Genomic DNA, 19,252 nt, shown 5'->3' on the forward strand with positions numbered 1-19,252 from the left:
AAAAACTTGAATGAGTAGGTGTGTCCAAACTACTGTACTGTATGTAGGCGCACACTCTGGAATTCAGCAACTACTAATAACTACTAATACTTTGAACTTAGTCTGGAAATTGATCCTGTGTGGACACAGATGTATTGTTTTGAGGTCATGTAAAAGTATAATTTATGTCACTTACAAAGACCATACATAATCGTCTGTAGCCCCAGAAACTGAGATTTGTGTCATTATCAAGTATTTCGGTGTGGCACCGTTTTCGCAACACAGAACCAAATGTATTCAACATTCCTTTTAGCACTAGCTACTGATACAAATCAACACCAAGGGCGTTATTTAATGAACCGTTTTCAGAGGATTCCGGCGTACGTCAAACCAATTTAATCTCATGCAGTGAGAAAAGGTGTTAAATTGATTATCTGCATCCAGTTTTGCATTACACATAACATAAGTAAGCCCCCTAAACATTAAGATATTTCCCATCTCACATATATTTTTAAAATTCTGTTCCAGCTTACTTTTATTCATTAGAGTCAGCTTGTATTTGGTATTAGTATCATACACATTTTCTTGTGGATGATTTTGTAATTTTCCACTAACACTTTCTGGGATATTGTTGCTTTTCAAGCACTTGCAGGAGTAGGTGGATGTGCTTAAGAGGTCACATTGAGGAATACATTTGGTTTCATCTCTAAATGTTCCACAAGTAGCTGTAAGTGCAAAAAGATGTAAAAACCAAGGGGAATTAAGTTATGTGGAGGGAAGAGGAGGGCAGAGAGGTTGTGTTTGGGGGAAGGCAGTCGCTGGAATATAAACCAAATTTGACCAGCAAAAACAGTAAACACCTGTGGCTCTTTGGAGCTGTTGCTCAGCCATTTCCTCTCACTGAAGGCTCTGTACTGTATGCTCATCATGGTTAGTATATGATAAGTGAGAGGCCTGTCATTTGGAGGAAGAGGTAAAGAGAGAGAAGGAGAGAAATTGCAGGAGAGAAATGAAAGAAAGGCTAAGAATTGTGACTGTGAGTCTACACTGCCACCAAGAGGTATAGCTGGCAAAACAAGATGGTTTTGCACTTGATATCCTAATCCTTAAATATGTGACTCTCGTTTTTGGTCTATTAGGAGTAAAAAAAAAACACCTTTGGGGTATGTGTGAAATAGGTGTAGGATAAATTTATGTTGTTAGTCCATGGACAAGAATGTATTATTTTCCCCTGACCCTCATAGCCTAGTTTCTGCTAACTAGTTGTTCATAAACATTTGACTTGTACATTAATAACTGATTGTATCATTCCCAAAACTACCCTAAGTCTAAGCCGTTAAATAAAAAACACACCGGCTCCTCCAGTGGTATGCTAGATAGAGCGGGCTCTTAGAGTTGATCCATAATTAATAAGGGTCATTTGTAGCGGGAGGAAATCAGACACGTCTGACAGAGTAGAGGATGTGCATTTTTGTAGGCATTCTTTACAGCTGGCCGGAGACAATGGTAATCTAGGAGGGCTGCCGGGAAATCAAAGGTAGGCTCTTTTTATAGTTTGGAGCTGACTAAAACAGGTCAATAGCTCTGGGACAGGAGGTATGATATCACTGTACCCACCGTACCTCCTGTTTAGGTTTAAGGTCACTGCTTCCTACAGCAAGCTTAGATGACTAGGTGACTCTGGACACAGATACACAAGAACAATCTGTTTCTTATTGTGTATCTATGTGCACTGTCGTTTCCATATAACCTTGCTGTTCAAAATGGTTATTTGATAATAATAGCTATTGGTTTAGTTTAGTCATTTTGTAACTCTATGCAACAATTCCACCTGGAAATAATCTGAAATGTCAATTATGTCTTTAATTCTAAAGGAATACAATTCCATGAGACAAAAATGCAGTTAGAAAGCTGTTTATACATGAATGCTGCATGTTTTGATGTGTTCACACAGTGATATTGAAAAGGACATGGAGTACCAGTACAGAGTTCAGGTGGAAGCAGACGGTCTTCTCAGTGAGCTCTCCCCACCTCTCCTCTACACCCATGGTGCTGCCTACTGCGGTGACGGACTTCTCCAGGGGTCAGTCAGTTTACACAGTATTCACATCCCAGATGAAGTGCTTTGAGAGTGTATTCATACTCTTTGACTTATTCCACATTTTGTTGTGTTACAGCCTGAATTTAAAATGGATTAAATTGTTTGTTTTTCTCACCCATCGACACACAATACCCCATAATGACAAAGTGAAAACATGTATTTAGACAGTTTTGCAAATTTATTGAAAATGAGGTTTACGTCACAATTACGTCACTCAGGAATATTCACTGTCTTCTTGGTAAGCAACTCCAGTGTAGATTTGGCGTTATGTTTTCGGGTTATTGTCCTGCTGAAAGGTTAATTCATCTCCCAGTGTCTGGTGGGAAGCAGACTAAATCTGGTTTTCCTCTAGGATTTTGCCTGTTCTTAGCTCCATTCAGTTTCTGTTTTATCCTTGAAAACTCCACGGTCCTTAACGATTACAAGCATACACATAACATGATGGAGCCACCACTATGCTATGGAGAGTGGTGTTCAGTAATGTGTTGTATTGGATTTTCCCAAACGTAACACTTTGTATTCAGGAGAAAAGTGAATTGCTTTCCCATATTTTTTGCAGTATTACTTTAGTGCCTTTTTGCAAACAAGATGCACGTTTTGAGATATTTGTATTCTGTGCAGGCTTCCTTTCATTCACTCTGTCAATTAAGTTAGTATTGTGGAGTAAATACAATGTGGGGATCCATCCTCAGTTTTCTCCTATCACAGCCATTACACTCTGTAACTGTTTTAAAGTCACCATTGGCCTCATGGTGAAATCTCTGAGCGTTTTCCTTCCTCTCCTGCAATTTAATTAGCCTGTATTTTTGTAGTGACTGGGTGTATTGATACACCATCCAAAGTGTAATTAATAACTTCCCGATGCTCAAAGAGATATTTTACCCATCTCCCAATAGGTGCCCTTCTTTGTGAAACATTGGAAAACATTCCAGGTGTTTGTGGTTACATCTGTGTTTGAAATGCACTCCTCGACTGAGAGACCTTACAGATAATTGTATGTGTGGGGTACAGAGATGTCATTCAAAAATCATTTGAATCAGTCATTCAAAAATCATGTTAAACTCCATTATTGCACACAGAGTCCATGCAACTTATTTATTTGACTTGTTAAGTACATTTTTACTCCTGAAGTTATTTAGGCTTGCCAAAACAAAGGTGTTGAATACTTATTGACTCAAGACATTTCAGCTTTTCATTAAAAAACTAAAAATTAAAACAAAAAACAATTCCACTTTGGCATTATGGGGTACTGTGTGTAGGCCAGTAATACAAAAAAAAATCTAAATTTCATCCATTTTATATTCAGGCTGTAACACAGCAAAATGTCGGAAAAATCAAGAGGTCTGAATACTTTCTGAAGGCACTGTATGTTCTTTTTTCTCTCATCCATTGTTGACCACACCAACAGTAGAAGGAACATGGCCATAATATTATGCATTCATTAATACTACTAATTGATACACAGCAATGTTGTAATCATGGTAAACAAGTCCACCTTCATTACTCTGGACAGTTTCAATACAAATACAATTGTCTATATCAAAGGAGGATTTTAAATGAACATTTTTACAATGAATGGATTCACATACAAGGCATAAAGCTTAAGTTACAAGCTTTAGAAAGCATACTTCTGAGCATAACTTAGAAGACAAAGCATGAACAAAGAGATGCCTATTAAGCCAGAGGCTTAGAAGCCCAGGAAGCCTGGATACAGGATGAGAGAGAACAAAGGCATGTAATAAAATGTATAACACCTGAAGGTGTAACCTTTCAACCCAAAACCAACCACCATTGACCAATCAAATGATACCAAGTTTACAGAGTAAGGCCCAATCTCCACAGGGTGTCACAGAAATTAAAGGCAGGTGTCGGGTATGAGACCAACGGAAATAAGACAGAATTCCTGGGAAGACAATAAAACCTTCTTGCGAGGAGTAATTCAGAGGTCACCCTGTACAGAAACAAGTTACCACATATATAATACATCCATATAGATAGCATCAGAGTTATCCTCAGTAAACAACTTTCAGATAGAATAATACGATAGTATCCATGTTTGATTTCTATCATATTCAATAGTCAGTCCTCTGAATTCTATAATAGACAGATACATTTTGGCCACTCAGAGGGCGAAGGGCTGACTAGTCCTTGGGCATTGTTCTTTGTGCACTCCTTGTGTTACTGAACCACTTGCCATGCAACTCCTGGTAACAGATAACATATACATTAGGGCAGTGCCTACAGTACATTATCAAGTGTGCAAGTGAAGCCAAACTACAGTATACTCATATAGGTCATACTTATTGGTCTCTCTCAGTGGAGAATGTAGTGAAATCAAAGGATATGTGTGTTTGTAATGAAAATGTATAGACTATGGAGATGACTGATCCTTGCTGTCTCTGTGTTTGTAGGACAGAGGACTGTGATGATGGCAATCTGTTGGATGGTGATGGCTGCTCTAAGAAGTGCCACATGGAGTCAGGCTTCAACTGCAATGGTGAGTGAAGAACAGACAAGAGCACTCTCCTAATCCTGGTCTCAGTCTACAGTCTGTGGAATGACCACAAAAGAAACCCACCTAGACCAGGGCTGTATTCATTACAGTACGTCTTGCAACAGAGACAGGTCACAACTTAACAAAACAAACTAAGTAAAGATGAATCACTTATCACACACATTAATTGTTTTACATTTGATTGATGAGCCTTGTATAAACATCAAACACAACATTACACATCAATATACACTATACACATCAATATACACATCGAAATACACATCGATGTTAACATCAATACACGAAAAGCAAAACACAAACATCTTCATTAGCTCCATGCACTAACTCCATGCAGTGATTTCATATCACAAATACTGTCATTTGTACTTTTAATACTTTTAGCAAAAAAAATGTATCATTAATTTACAATTTGTAGAAACTATGAGAATAGGTTCAGAACTTTGTTGAAACATCACAGTGGAAAAATACTGGTTAGACTGTAAACTCTCCTTCCAGACTCACATTAAACATCTCCAATCCAAAATTAAATCTAGAATCGGCTTCCTATTTCGCAACAAAGCATCCTTCACTCATACTGCCAAACATACCCTCGTAAAACTGAACATCCTACCGATCCTCGACTTCGGCGATGTCATTTACAAAATAGCCTCCAACACTCTACTCAACAAATTGGATGCAGTCTATCACAGTGCCATCCGTTTTGTCACCAAAGCCCCATATACTACCCACCACTGCGACCTGTATGCTCTCGTTGGCTGGCCCTTGCTTCATACTCGTCGCCAAACCCACTGGCTCCAGGTCATCTACAAGTCTCTGCTAGGTAAAGCCCCACCTTATCTCAGCTCACTGGTCACCATAGCAGCACCCACCCGTAGCATGCGCTCCAGCAGGTATATCTCACTGGTCACCCCCAATGCCAATTCTTCCTTTGGCTGCCTTTCCTTCCAGTTCTCTGCTGCCAATTACTGGAACTAACTGCAAAAATCTCTGAAGCTGGAGACTCTTACCTCCCTCACTAGCTTTAAGCACCAGCTGTCAGAGCAGCTCACAGATCACTGCACCTGTACATAGCTCATCTGTAAATAGCCCATCCAATCTACCTTATCCCCATACTGTATTTATTTATTTATCTTGCTCCTTTGCACCCCAGTATCTCTACTTGCACATTCATCTTCTGCACACCCTACCATTCCAGTGTTTAATTGCTATATTGTAATTACTTCGCCACCACGGCCTATTTATTGCCTTACCCCTCTTATCCTACCTCATTTGCACATGCTAATTATAGATTTTTCTACTGTATTATTGATTGTATGTTTGTTTATTCCATGTGTAACTCTGTGTTGTTGTATGTGTCAAACTGCTTTGCTTTATATTGGCTAGGTCACAGTTGCAAATGAGAATTTGTTCTCAACCAGCCTACCTGGTTAAATAAAGGTGAAATTAAAAATAAAAAGAGATACAGTGCATTTGGAGTAAGTATTCAGACCCCTTGACTTTTTCCACATTTTGATACGTTACAGCCTTATTCTAAAATGTATTACATTGTTTTTTACCCTCATCAATCTACACACAATACCCCATAATGACAAAGCAAAAACAGTTTTTGACATTTTTGCTCATTTATAAATAATAATAAAAAATATATATCATATTTACATAAGTATTAACACCCTTTACTCAGCACTTTGTTGAAGCATCTTTGGCAGTGATTCCAGCTTCGAATCTTCGTGGATATGACAAGCTTGGCACCCCTGTGTTTGGGGAGTTTCTCCCATTCTTCTCTGCAGATCCTCTCAAGCTCTGTCAGATAGGCTATTTTGAGGTCTCTGTAGAGATGTTCAATCGGGTTCAAGTCCTGGCTCTGGCTGGGCCACTCAAGGACATTCAGAGAATCGTCTCGAAGCCACTCCTGCATTGTCTTGTTTGTGTGCTTAGGCTCATTGTCTTGTTGGAAGGTGAACCTGCCGCTGAAAAACATCCACACAGCATGAAGCTGCTACCACCATGCTTCACCGTTGGTATGGTGCCAGGTTTCCTCCAGATGTGACGCTTGGCATTCAGGTCAAAGAGTTCAGTCTTGGTTTCATCAGACCAGAGAATCTTGTTTCTCACGGTCTGAGAGTCTTAAGTGCCTTTTGGCAAACTCCAAGCGGGATGTCATGTGCCTTTTACTGAGGATTGGCTTCCCTCTGGCCACTCTACCATGAAGTCCTGATTGGTGGAGTGCTGCGGAGATAGGTATCCTTCTGGAAGGTTCTCCCATCTCCACAGAGGAACTCTAGAGCTCTGTTAGAGTGACCATCGGGTTCTTGGTCACCTCTCTGACCTGACCAAGGCCTTTCTCCCCCGATTGCTCAGTTTGGCTGGGCAGCCAGCTCTGGTGGTTCCAAACTTCTTCCATTTAAGAATGATCGAGGCCACTGTGTTCTTGGGGATCTTCAATGCTGCAGAAAAGTTTTAGTACCTTTCCCCAGATCTGTGCCTCGACAGAATCCAGTCTCGGAGCTCTACGGACAATTCCTTCGACCCTGTGGTGGAAAAAGTACCCAAACCTCATACTTGAGTAAAAGTAAAGATACCTTAATAGACAATGACTGAAGTAAAAGTGAAAGTTACCCAGTAAAATACTTTTAGAATTTTACTCAAGTAGTATTTGGTTTTAAATATACTTATGTATCAAAAGTAAAAGTATAAATAATTTCACATTCCTTATTTTAAGCAAACCAGATAGCAGATTTTTTTTTATTTTTAATTTACGGATAGCCAGAGGCACACTCCAACACTCAGACGTCATTTACAAACAAGACATGTGTTTAGTGAATCCACCAGGTCAGGCACCATAGGGATGACAAGGGATGTTCTCTTTATAAGTGTGTGAATTGGAAAACAATTCTGTCCTGCTAAGCATTCAAAATGTAACGAGTACTTTTGGGTATCAGGGAAAATGTATGGAGTAAAAAGTACATAATTTTCTTTAGGAATGTAGTGAAGTAAAAGTTGAATATTCAAAAATATGAATAGTAAAGTAAAGTACAGATACCCCAAAAAATGACTTAAGTAGTACTTTAAAGTATTTTTACTTTAAATAGTTTCACCACTGCTTCGACCTCATGGCTTGGTTTTTGCTTTGACATGCACTGTCAACTGTGGGACCTTATATAGACAGATGTGTGCCTTTCCAAATCATGTCCAATCAATTGAATTTACCACAGGTGGACTCCAATCAAGTTGTAGAAACATCTCAAGGATGATCAATGGAAACAGGATGCACCTGAGCTCAATTTCAAGTCCCATAGCAGAGGGTTTAAATACTTATGTAAATAAGGTATTCTTGTTTTTAGTATTTTACCCCCTTTTTTCCACCAATTTTGATCTTGTCTCTCATCGCTGCGACTTCCCAAATGGGGTCGGGAAGCTAAGATTGTGTCATGTGTCCTCCGAAACATGATCCGCCAAACTGCGCTTCTTAACACCCGCCTGCATAACCTGGAAGCCAGCTGCACCAATGTGTCGGAGGAAACACCGTTCAACTGACAACCCAAGATCCACCTACAGGTGCCCGACCCGCCACAAGGAGTCGCCACAAGGAGTCGCTGGCTGGTTGTGATACAGCCTGGGATCGAACCCAGGTCTGTAGTGACACCTCTAGCACTGCGATGCAGTGTCTTAGACCGCTGCACCACTCAGGAAGGCCAGCTGTTTTTTATTTGTAATACATTTGCAAAAAAATCCATAAACCTGTTTTCGCTTTGTCATTATAGGTATTGTGTGTCAATTGCTGAGTATTTTTTTCATCTAATCCTTTTTAGAATAAGGCTGTAACGTAACAAAATGTGGAAAAAGTCAACGGCCTGAATACTTTCTGAAGGCACTGTAGATGGGAGGGATTGAGGGTAGCTGAAGGATGGGATTAAAAACAAACAAAAGATAACTATTGTGAAATACATTATGTCTGTAAAATGTACAGCATATGGATGTATAATGTCACGTTCTGACCATAGTTCTGTTATTTTATTCTTTGTTTTGGTATGGTCAGGGCATGAGTTGGGGTGGGCAGTCTGTTTGTTTTTCTATGTTGGTTTTTGTGTTCGGACTAGTATGGTTCTCAATCAGAGGCAGGTGTCGTTAGTTGTCTCTGATTGAGAATCATACTTAGGTAGCCTGGGTTTCACTTTTGGTTGGTGGGTGTTTGATTTCCGTGTCAGTGTTTGTCACCACACAGGACTGTTTCGTTTATGCACATTATTTTTGTTTTGTTCGATTGTTCAGTTGTTTTGTTAATAAATCATTATGCACACTTACCACACTACGTTTTGGTCCGATCCCTCCTCCTCAGACGAAGAGGAGGAAATCCGTTACATATAAGCTGGAAGCAGAAGCCTAACTGTTGTTGTCTATTAGTTTACTCCAATTAGAGGAGGTGGTAGGGTTAGGGGAAAATAATAAAATATATATATATATATTCACAAAAAATATATATTGAGGATTGGAAATAATGCAGACAATTACATTGATGGAAACTACAATCTATCTGCAACGTTAAAGCTGATCTACCACTTTAAAACGGGTTAATTAAATAAACAAAATACTGTCATTTGTAGTCATTCTGCGCTTAACCATCTCAATTTATCCAAACTATGCATTGTGCATACATTAATCTAATATAATTATAAAGTTTACTACAGCTAGCTTGTTTTGATTTACACAACAAAACAATGCTGTCAAGCTGACACTGCCTTGTCTCTGGTATTCATTCAGAGACTTGGCATGCTAAAAGTAGAAATTGCACAGTAACAACAGCAAATGTCAACCTCATAGTTGTGGTGTTGCCTATAATTTTATCCACCATGCTGGGGGATTGTTTTGTACACTTCCTTTATCATCATGCTCTTAGTTAATGAAACGTGTTTTCTTAATAGAAAATGTGTCATTTGACACACAATATAAATCACAAGGAAGTAGGCCTAACGGTTACAGAGTAACTAAGATAATTCAATGGATTTACATGATTTATTCTCACATACTGTATTTTAGCAAGTTGTCAAAGTAAGTGAAGGGACACATTTTGAGTATGACCAAAATGGCAGCCTATTCCCTTCGTAGTGCACTACTTTTAACCAGAGTAGAGTAGGGTAGAGTATTACTTTAAATCCCAACTTGTTTCATTACCTCAAGCATCAACAATCCCAATTGTTTCATTACCTCAAGCATCATCAATGATTTTGGGGACAAGACAAGGATAAATTCTTATATACATAATAATAAATACAAACATTAAGCAGTGGATTATAAAGTGAATAGGGTGCCATTTGGGATGCATATTTTGGGAATCTATTACTTAGCTAGTACGTCAACACCCCCTCAGTTTTGTCAGGGGAGAAATAATGAATCTATTCCATGAAGGTTTAGAGATGCCGTGACTGAAAGTGTTATATTTTCTTTGGGAATAAAAGGCATGACTAGCAGGAAAAGAACTTTGGCAAAAAAACACATTATAAATTGCAATTTATAAAATGGAATCATTGCACCATTCAAGATAGTGCCTCATTCTCACTCAGTCATGCACATATTTGCTTCCATGTTTGGGTATTCTGATGCTTGACAAGTTAACTCCTACAACACAAGACTGGATCATGATGTCAATGTATCTGAAGCATGAACATCAACTCGTATTATCCTGAAAGTGATATTGCTTTGACAAACAACTGAAGTAAAAACACATTTATCATTGTCACAGGGGTTGTTGTCTTTTGTACTGTATATTATGGTCAGTGCACAATATCCAAACAACCTGCTATGATGATAATATGGTTTGATTCCATATTGTCTAGACTGTTTATTTTTCAGACATAGTTCCTTGGATTATTTATTCCAATTCAACACCTTGTCAGTGACTAAACTCTCCTACCCATGCAGCTGTATGTAGCTAACAGACTAAACTCTCCTACCCATGCAGCTGTATGTAACTAACAGACTAAACTCTCCTACCCATGCAGCTGTATGTAACTAACAGACTAAACTCTCCTACCCATGCAGCTGTATGTAACTAACAGACTAAACTCTCCTACCCATGCAGCTGTATGTAACTAACAGACTAAACTCTCCTACCCATGCAGCTGTATGTAACTAACAGACTAAACTCTCCTACCCATGCAGCTGTATGTAGCTAACAGACTAAACTCTCCTACCCATGCAGCTGTATGTAACTAACAGACTAAACTCTCCTACCCATGCAGCTGTATGTAGCTAACAGACTAAACTCTCCTACCCATGCAGCTGTATGTAACTAACAGACTAAACTCTCCTACCCATGCAGCTGTATGTAACTAACAGACTAAACTCTCCTACCCATGCAGCTGTATGTAACTAACAGGGCCAAATCCAGCCTCTGATGTTAAAGTTCACACATTATAAATGTTTGGTGTATTACATAGTGCTTTGCTGTTTTATTCTCTGTATGAACCATTGTCACACCTCTTTATTGAACCACATCTTTCCGGGAATGTTTTCTGATGACAGCATCTACTTATTGTAATACAATGCAATCTCCCCAGCAGACTGTTCCTTTGGTCTGAGTCCTGTTTGACCCGCGCCCTCTGAGTCCTGTTTAAAAAGTAGTGCACTATGAAGGGAATAGGTTGCCATTTGGGACGCAAGCTTGTTCACCACATATCTTTCCCATTGTTTCCCCTAGGTGAACCCAGCCTGTGCTACGTCTTTGAGGGTGATGGTATGTGTGAGGAGTTTGAGAGGGGCTCCAGCATACAGGATTGTGGTTACTTCACCCCTCATGGGTACAGTGACCAGTGGGCCTCCACCGCAGCAGCCTCCCATCAGGACCAAAGCAGCTGCCCTGCCCTGGCAGCCACCGGAGAGCCCTCGCTTACCAAGGTAGCAGTGCTTTCCTCTGCCCTGTCCCCCACCTCCTGGATACAGATGTTATCTTTCTATAAATGTGACAGTACTGAGTGTTTTGAATGTTTGGTAACACTTGGTTTGGATAGTCCCAAGTAGATGGTTTGTAGATGGTTTGTAGATGTCCAATAACTGTCTATAACTATATATATATATATATATATATATATATATATATATATACAATTTTATTTTGCCCCATTTTTCTCGTCAATTTCGTGATATCCAATTGTGGCCAATTACAATCTCGTCTCATCACTGCAACTCCGCAATGTGCTCAGGAGGCGAAGATCGAGTCATGCATCCTCCAAAACATGACCCACCAAGTTGCGCTTCTTAACACCCGCTCGCCTAACCCGGAAGCCAGCTGCACCATTGTGTCGGAAGAAATACAGACGACCGAGTCAGCTTGCAGGTGCCCGACCCACCACAAGGAGTCGCTAGAGTGTGATGAGCCAAGTAAATCCCCCCCGGCCAAACCCTCCCCTAACCCGGACAACCCCGGGCCAATTGTGCACCGCCCTATGGGACTCCCCGGTGTCAACAACATTTCAACTAACTGTCCACTAGCCCTATCCCTAACCCTAACCCTTATCCTAACTTTAAACTTAACCCTTACCCTAGCCCCAACCCTAGCCTTTACCCTTATTCTAAACCTAACCGTAACCGTAACCTTAGCAAGCATTTGCTTATGAACAGATAGTTTGTTGATAGTATAACCATCTGTATATCATGGGACTATCCAAATAAAGTGTGACCGAAGGTTTTCAATAATTACTGTATGATTCCCCTTGTATTAAAGCTGTGCAAGCCCCAGTACCTGGAGATGAATGAGAAGCTGTCACATGACATATGGGTTCCATGCACGGCCCAGTCATACACTCAGACCTACTACGATGAGGAAGATACAGTATGGCTAAAGGTTGAGTACTCCAGTCCACCACAGAGGATACTTGGGGCACCTTTTTCCCTTTATATTGCACTACTTTTGACAAACTTTTGACAAACTATTTATAACCTTCTCTAAAGTAATGTTCCAACGGTCAATTGTTATGTTTCACGGCACATCTTTGTACTTTCTCCCAATTTGTCATGCCACGTTTGTCACAGTATTGTCCTGTTTCTGTTGTCATTCTTTCATTACCATGCAATCTAATTACCATTGAAGTGGGGGACATTCAGGAACCGATTATTGAACAGTTGAACTCATTTGGTTGTTGTCATAATAACTCTAATTGTTTGCCCAGGTGGGATTTACGCAACCTGGAGTCGCCGCGTCTGTCATCATCTATCTGGCCTCGGACGGAGCCTGGCCTGGAGAGCAGTGCAGGAAAACAGTCACCGTCCAACTGTGTGATACTGGTGGCAGAAACCACTCCCTGGGTATGAACTTGAACTACCGGTCCTCAAAGGATGACTGACTGTTTGAATTAACATTCAAAGATGCCCCAAGATGTCTTCACATATGCAGTATGTAGGGTTAGGGTTATGGCTGGTTACAGTGATGAACATATGATGTTTAAAAAGTGTACTGAGTAAGCATCCGTGTGTTATTCCTGTCTGGGGCTCTATCTCAATTCCTCGCATCCCATCTCCTTGGCTCCTTCTCAACTGTAGTTGAGGACAAGGTCCCTCCCCTTGGACCTTCTTGTCCAATATGTTTTCAGAAGAAGATGAAGAATTGAGGAATGATTCATTGAAAAGGGGACTGTGTCTATCCTCAGGTTCCTTTGAGCTGTCGTGTCAGCAGAATCCTCTAGTGGTGAACGTGACACACAACCTGAGTCAACCCTTCTTCCTGACCACCGCTGTCATCCTCAACTTCTCCTCGCCCTTCGTTGCCGTGACGGGAGTCGCTCTGCGCACGTCATGTCACTTCAGCGCATTTTCCCTCACTGGGTGCGCTGAGGGTGGGGTCTCATAGGGCTTCCACATGCACACACACACATGCACACGCATGCATGTCCATATGTACATGTACAAGCACATGTGTACACACACACTCTCAGTCAGGTATACACACACACATACCAACACATATAATAGCACACACACAACCACATACACGCAACAAAACACACAACAAATCAAATGTTATTGGTCACATACACATTTCTTTGCTGATGTTATTGCAGGTGTAGCGAAATGCTTGTGTTCCTAGCTCCAACAGTGCACTAGTATCTAACAATTCACAACAATACACACAAATCTAAAAGTAAAAGAATGGAATTAAGAATTATATAAATATTAGGACGAGCAATGTCGGAGTGGCATTGACTAAAGTATAGTAGAATAGAATACAGTATATACTGTACATATGAGATGACTAGTGTTCCATTTTCAAAGTGACCAGTGATTCCATGTATATGTATATAGGGCAGCAGCCTCTAAGGTGCAGGGTTGAGTATCATAATTGTGTACACACACACACACACACACACACACACACACACACACACACACACACACACAAAGAGTGTGCTATGTGATACCATATCTGTTGAGGATTCAAATAATCAACATTACTCAGCTCATACTTTTCCCTCTGTGTGTCTTCTCTCCCTCTGTGTTTGTGTGTGATCGTGTTGGCCCAGCTGTTCCCGGCGGCCCTGCCAGATGGACACATGCAGTCCTCCTCAGTTGGAGCATGCCTCTGTCACCTGCAGCCCCGAGACAGAGAGGACTGAGACCTCTCACTGCACTGTCCACTGTCATCCAGGTTTCATCCTCACTGTGCTCAGTGGAAAGGGTAATCCACCCTTTCAGGTAAGGACAACTCTAAGATTCGATTAGGGTCTTACCACATCAGGTACGCACAACACTAGGATTAGACTAGGGTCTTACCACATCAGGTACGCACAACACTAGAATTAGACTAGGGTCTTACCACATCAGGTACGCACAACACTAGGATTAGACTAGGGTTTTACCCCATCAGGTAAACACAACACTAGGATTAAACTAGGATTTTACCCCATCAGGTACGCACAACACTAGGATTAGACCAGGGTCTTACCCCATCAGGTACGCACAACACTAGGATTAGACTAGGGTCTTACCCCATCAGGTAAACACAACACTAGGATTAGACTAGGGTTTTACCCCATCAGGTAAACACAACACTAGGATTAGACTAGGGTTTTACCCCATCAGGTAAACACAACACTAGGATTAGACTAGGGTCTTACCCCATCAGGTAAACACAACACTAGGATTAGACTAGGGTCTTACCCCATCAGGTACGCACAACACTAGGATTAGACTAGGGTCTTACCCCATCTGGTAAGAACAACCCTAAAACTTCCAGAAATCACTCTATTTTTAAGAAACTGTGCATTATAGAAATCATATATAAAATGTATATTATAAGACCCCTCCACTTTATCCCCCTACACATCAACATTGAATTTGAGAGCATTTGAAAGTAACATGAAATAGTACTAGCCTTAAATGACTGTCGAAATATAGATCGTAGAGGAACTATTACAAGTAGCAGCAGTAGTATACAGTACATTTGTATTACTGTAGTAGCATGCCATATCCCATCATGTCTGTGTAATGGTAATGTATTAATCTTCCATTGAAAGCAAGAAACGGAGCTTCAGTGTATAAATGGAGCATGGGACCATGTTGTGAGCTGTCAGCTAATTGACTGTGGGCCCCCTGACCAGTCTCACATCTACTTCGCTGTCTTCAGCTGCCCCTGGGGAACGACATTTGGCAAGCAGTGCTCTTTCACCTGCAACCCCCCCGCCATGCTTCAGGGTATGTATGGTCAACGGTAAAATTATAATTATACAAATTTACATGCACATTTTGTTTTAATAACAGTTTATAGGTTCAGATAATTATAGGTCCATTTATTATTTTAATGAAGTGGGAAGTTGATATTCATTCACTCATTTACACAACATGAATGGCACATTCTAACATTTTCTCAGAGAAATTAACTTGACCATGAGGCTGTCATTGCTGTTTTATTTTTTACCTGAGGGGTCTCAGTCTATCTAAACCTTAAATGGTTCTTCGGCTTTCCCCATCGGAGAACAAGAACACTTTTTGGCTGCAGGTAAAACCCTTCTGAGTTCAATGTAGCACTCTTTCCACAGAGGGTTCTACATGGAACCCAAAAGGTTGTACCCGAAACCAAAAAGGGTTCTACCTATAACCAAAAAGGGTGCTCCTATGGGGACAGCCGAGAACCCTTTTGGAACCCTTTTTCCCACGAGTGTATTACCTCATGTTGTACACAGAGTGGCTTGGAGTCTAGCCTGATGTGGCATCATGGCGTAGGAGTTGTGAGGTTGTTGTGAGGCGAGGCTGTTCAGCCGGCCCTGGGACTGAACTGAACAGCTTGGCAGTTGGTCTTGGTCCACGTCCAGTGGACGGAGGCCCTAGGCTTTGTGTAAATAGGAAAGTAGCATGCAGCCATAGCTGGTTGATGACAGGTGGGGATAGGAAATAAGGCAAACAAGAGAGGGTTTCTATCTCTGGACTCGCCAGCAGGGCCGAGTGGGACTCATGCTGGCAAGAACATTCTGGCTTAGTGCCCGCCTGCCATTTCATTTACCTCAGGGCCCCTGGCTTCTAGCTTCTACTACAGGGTTTTACTCCTGTCTTCTAGGTTCTACAACAGGGTTTTACTTCTGTCTTCTAGGTTCTACTACAGGGTTTTACTCCTGTCTTCTAGGTTCTACTACAGGGTTTTACTCCTGTCTTCTAGGTTCTACTACAGGGTTTTACTTCTGTCTTCTAGGTTCTACTACAGGGTTTTACTCCTGTCTTCTAGGTTCTACTACAGGGTTTTACTCCTGTCTTCTAGGTTCTACAACAGGGTTTTACTTCTGTCTTCTAGGTTCTACAACAGGGTTTTACTTCTGTCTTCTAGGTTCTACTACAGGGTTTTACTCCTGTCTTCTAGGTTCTACTACAGGGGTTTACTCCTGTCTTCTAGGTTCTACTACAGGGTTTTACTCCTGTCTTCTAGGTTCTACTACAGGGTTTTACTCCTGTCTTCTAGGTTCTACAACAGGGTTTCACTCCTGTCTTCTAGGTTCTACAACAGGGTTTTACTCCTGTCTTCTAGGTTCTACAACAGGGTTTTACTTCTGTCTTCTAGCTTCTACTACAGGGTTTTACTCCTGTCTTCTAGGTTCTACAACAGGGTTTTACTTCTGTCTTCTAGGTTCTACTACAGGGTTTTACTCCTGTCTTCTAGGTTCTACTACAGGGTTTTACTCCTGTCTTCTAGGTTCTACAACAGGGTTTCACTCCTGTCTTCTAGGTTCTACAACAGGGTTTTACTCCTGTCTTCTAGGTTCTACAACAGGGTTTTACTTCTGTCTTCTAGCTTCTACTACAGGGTTTTACTCCTGTCTTCTAGGTTCTACAACAGGGTTTTACTTCTGTCTTCTAGGTTCTACTACAGGGTTTTACTCCTGTCTTCTAGGTTCTACTACAGGGTTTTACTCCTGTCTTCTAGGTTCTACTACAGGGTTTTACTCCTGTCTTCTAGGTTCTACTACAGGGTTTTACTCCTGTCTTCTAGGTTCTACAACAGGGTTTTACTCCTGTCTTCTAGGTTCTACTACAGGGTTTTATTCCTGGCTTCTAGGTTCTACAACAGGGTTTTACTCCTGGCATCTAGGTTCTACTACAGGGTTTTACTCCTGGCTTCTAGGTTCTACATGGCAACTCCCAAAAGATGTACACTTAGTATACCAAACACTAGGAACACCTTCCTAGTATTGAGTCTTGATACACACAGGCAACTGTTGAGCATGAAAAACTCAGCAGCGTTGCAGTTCTTGACACAAACCGGTGTGCTTGGCATACCCCGTTCAAAGGCACTTAAATATTTTGTCTTGCCCATGCACCCTCTGAATGGCAAACATACACAATCCATGTCCTTCTTTAACCGGTCTCCTCCCCTTCATCTACACTGATTGAAGTGGATTTAACAAGTGACATTCAATAAGGGATCATAGCTTTCACCTAAATTCACCTGATCAGTCTGTCATGGAAAGAGTAGGTGTTCTTCATGTTTTGTATACTCAGTGTATACCACAACCTAGCTTGTTATTGACAGTACTTTGTTAAGCTGTGGTCAATCAGTGAGCGCTTTCTGAATTGTTTGATGGATTACCGATACTGACCCAACATGTTGATCCTAATTCGTATTTACCCATTGACATGCATTACTAAATACTCAGCCGTTCCTCCTTATACAGCTGTACAGGTGTAGGGTTTGAATTTTAGCTAGTTTGCTACAGCAGGACATAATCCTGCAGCAACAGGAAATGTGGATTATAATTAATGGAAATGTTTGTAGGGGGTGATACATTTTTCATAAGGGAAAATCAAGTGTGACATTTCAAAGTAGAAATGATACAATTCAGAAGCCTTTTAAACCTCAAATACACTACACGTTTTACATTTCCTACACTGCAAGAAGGTTATCTTGCTAAAGGTAGGTCAAATTAAGATCCCACATCTGTATTGGATTTTGTTAATGATTGCAACACCAGAGCAGAGCTTAAAGACCTTATAAAACTTTAAACCATGTCAAAGATTCATTACATTTTATAGACCAATAAAATGAACACAACTTTTAGAGTATTATGATGACATATACATACCAACAGAACCTTGTGTGGGAGCCCTAGATAATTTAGCATTATGCACCGGCAGGTATGGACACATACGGTACATTAGATCATATTGACATCACTAATAGTCCACAAACTCACCTTCTCTCTTAGCAATTGAAAAAAGGGACTGATTCCAGATGTCAGATTCATTAAGAGTTTAAATAACGAACCTCAACTCATCATTATCATTAAATGATATACAATTCTGTGTGAGGTTTGAATTGATTGTGTGCCTTTTTTTTTTTGCAGGGGATAGTGATAGGTTGGTGTGCCTAGATGATGGTCTATGGTCCTTCCCTGAAGCCTACTGTAAGATAGAGTGCCCAGAGCCTCCTACAGTACCTAATGCCAAGCTCCTAGTACCCCAGTGCAATGGTACAGGACATGATGTGGGTACCGTATGCCGTTACAAATGTAACCCAGGTTACTATGTTACGGCCAGCCTAAACACAAAGTCAAGAAAGTGAGTAATGTGTTATGTATCACTTTTCTTTTGCTCCATAAACATGTTATAGAACAGTGTTAATAGCTTATATTTTATGTAACAAGGAACAATGAATGCATCCCATATTTTCCCCACGGATCCTGAGTTTAAATAGCACAATTCATACATTTAAATGTATTTTTAGATCCATCAACCTTGCATACCTGTGTACGGTTTCTAAGCATAGCAACATAAACCTCCAATAAATTCCATACCAATGGTTACTTACCTCATTATTGTTTTCCAGTTGAATTAATTGGGTAACTTCACCTCATTATCGATGTAATTCACGTGTTTCTAATGAGATTCCCATTAGTAAACCGCTGGTGCGAGCTTATTTCCGCCCTTTGCTGGAGTCAGCATTATCCCTTGACTATTGGGCAATGTTGGCTGTCAAAGACAATGTTCTTGAATCTAGCTGGACCTTCTAAGACTGCTCAGCATGTTCTACAGGACTAACTGCATGTACAAACTAATATGAGAACATCATTTTTGCACCTGGACTTCTTTATGAGTTTTTCAACTCACTTTTAAGATATGTGAAAATCTTAAGCACCTTATTAATGCAACGTGATAAAAGCTAAAAGCACTATAAAAATGGT

At 40.6% G+C, this 19,252-nt stretch overlaps 1 protein-coding gene across 1 annotated transcript in view; it reads left to right on the plus strand.

The window, feature by feature from the left end:
- The window catches only part of pappa2 (pappalysin 2), a 65,019-nt gene that overhangs the window by 28,217 nt on the left and 17,550 nt on the right, over positions 1–19,252 (plus strand). Inside the window, exons 9-17 of the mRNA XM_020462547.2 lie at positions 1,934–2,062; positions 4,492–4,577; positions 11,296–11,492; positions 12,319–12,438; positions 12,764–12,899; positions 13,241–13,415; positions 14,111–14,282; positions 15,104–15,281; positions 18,416–18,629. Of these exons, the coding sequence (XP_020318136.2) occupies positions 1,934–2,062; positions 4,492–4,577; positions 11,296–11,492; positions 12,319–12,438; positions 12,764–12,899; positions 13,241–13,415; positions 14,111–14,282; positions 15,104–15,281; positions 18,416–18,629 (1,407 nt within the window). The remainder of the gene's footprint in view (positions 1–1,933; positions 2,063–4,491; positions 4,578–11,295; positions 11,493–12,318; positions 12,439–12,763; positions 12,900–13,240; positions 13,416–14,110; positions 14,283–15,103; positions 15,282–18,415; positions 18,630–19,252) is intronic.

This window comes from Oncorhynchus kisutch, linkage group LG27, assembly GCF_002021735.2.
Source record: "Oncorhynchus kisutch isolate 150728-3 linkage group LG27, Okis_V2, whole genome shotgun sequence".
In the NCBI taxonomy this organism is placed as follows: domain Eukaryota; kingdom Metazoa; phylum Chordata; class Actinopteri; order Salmoniformes; family Salmonidae; genus Oncorhynchus; species Oncorhynchus kisutch.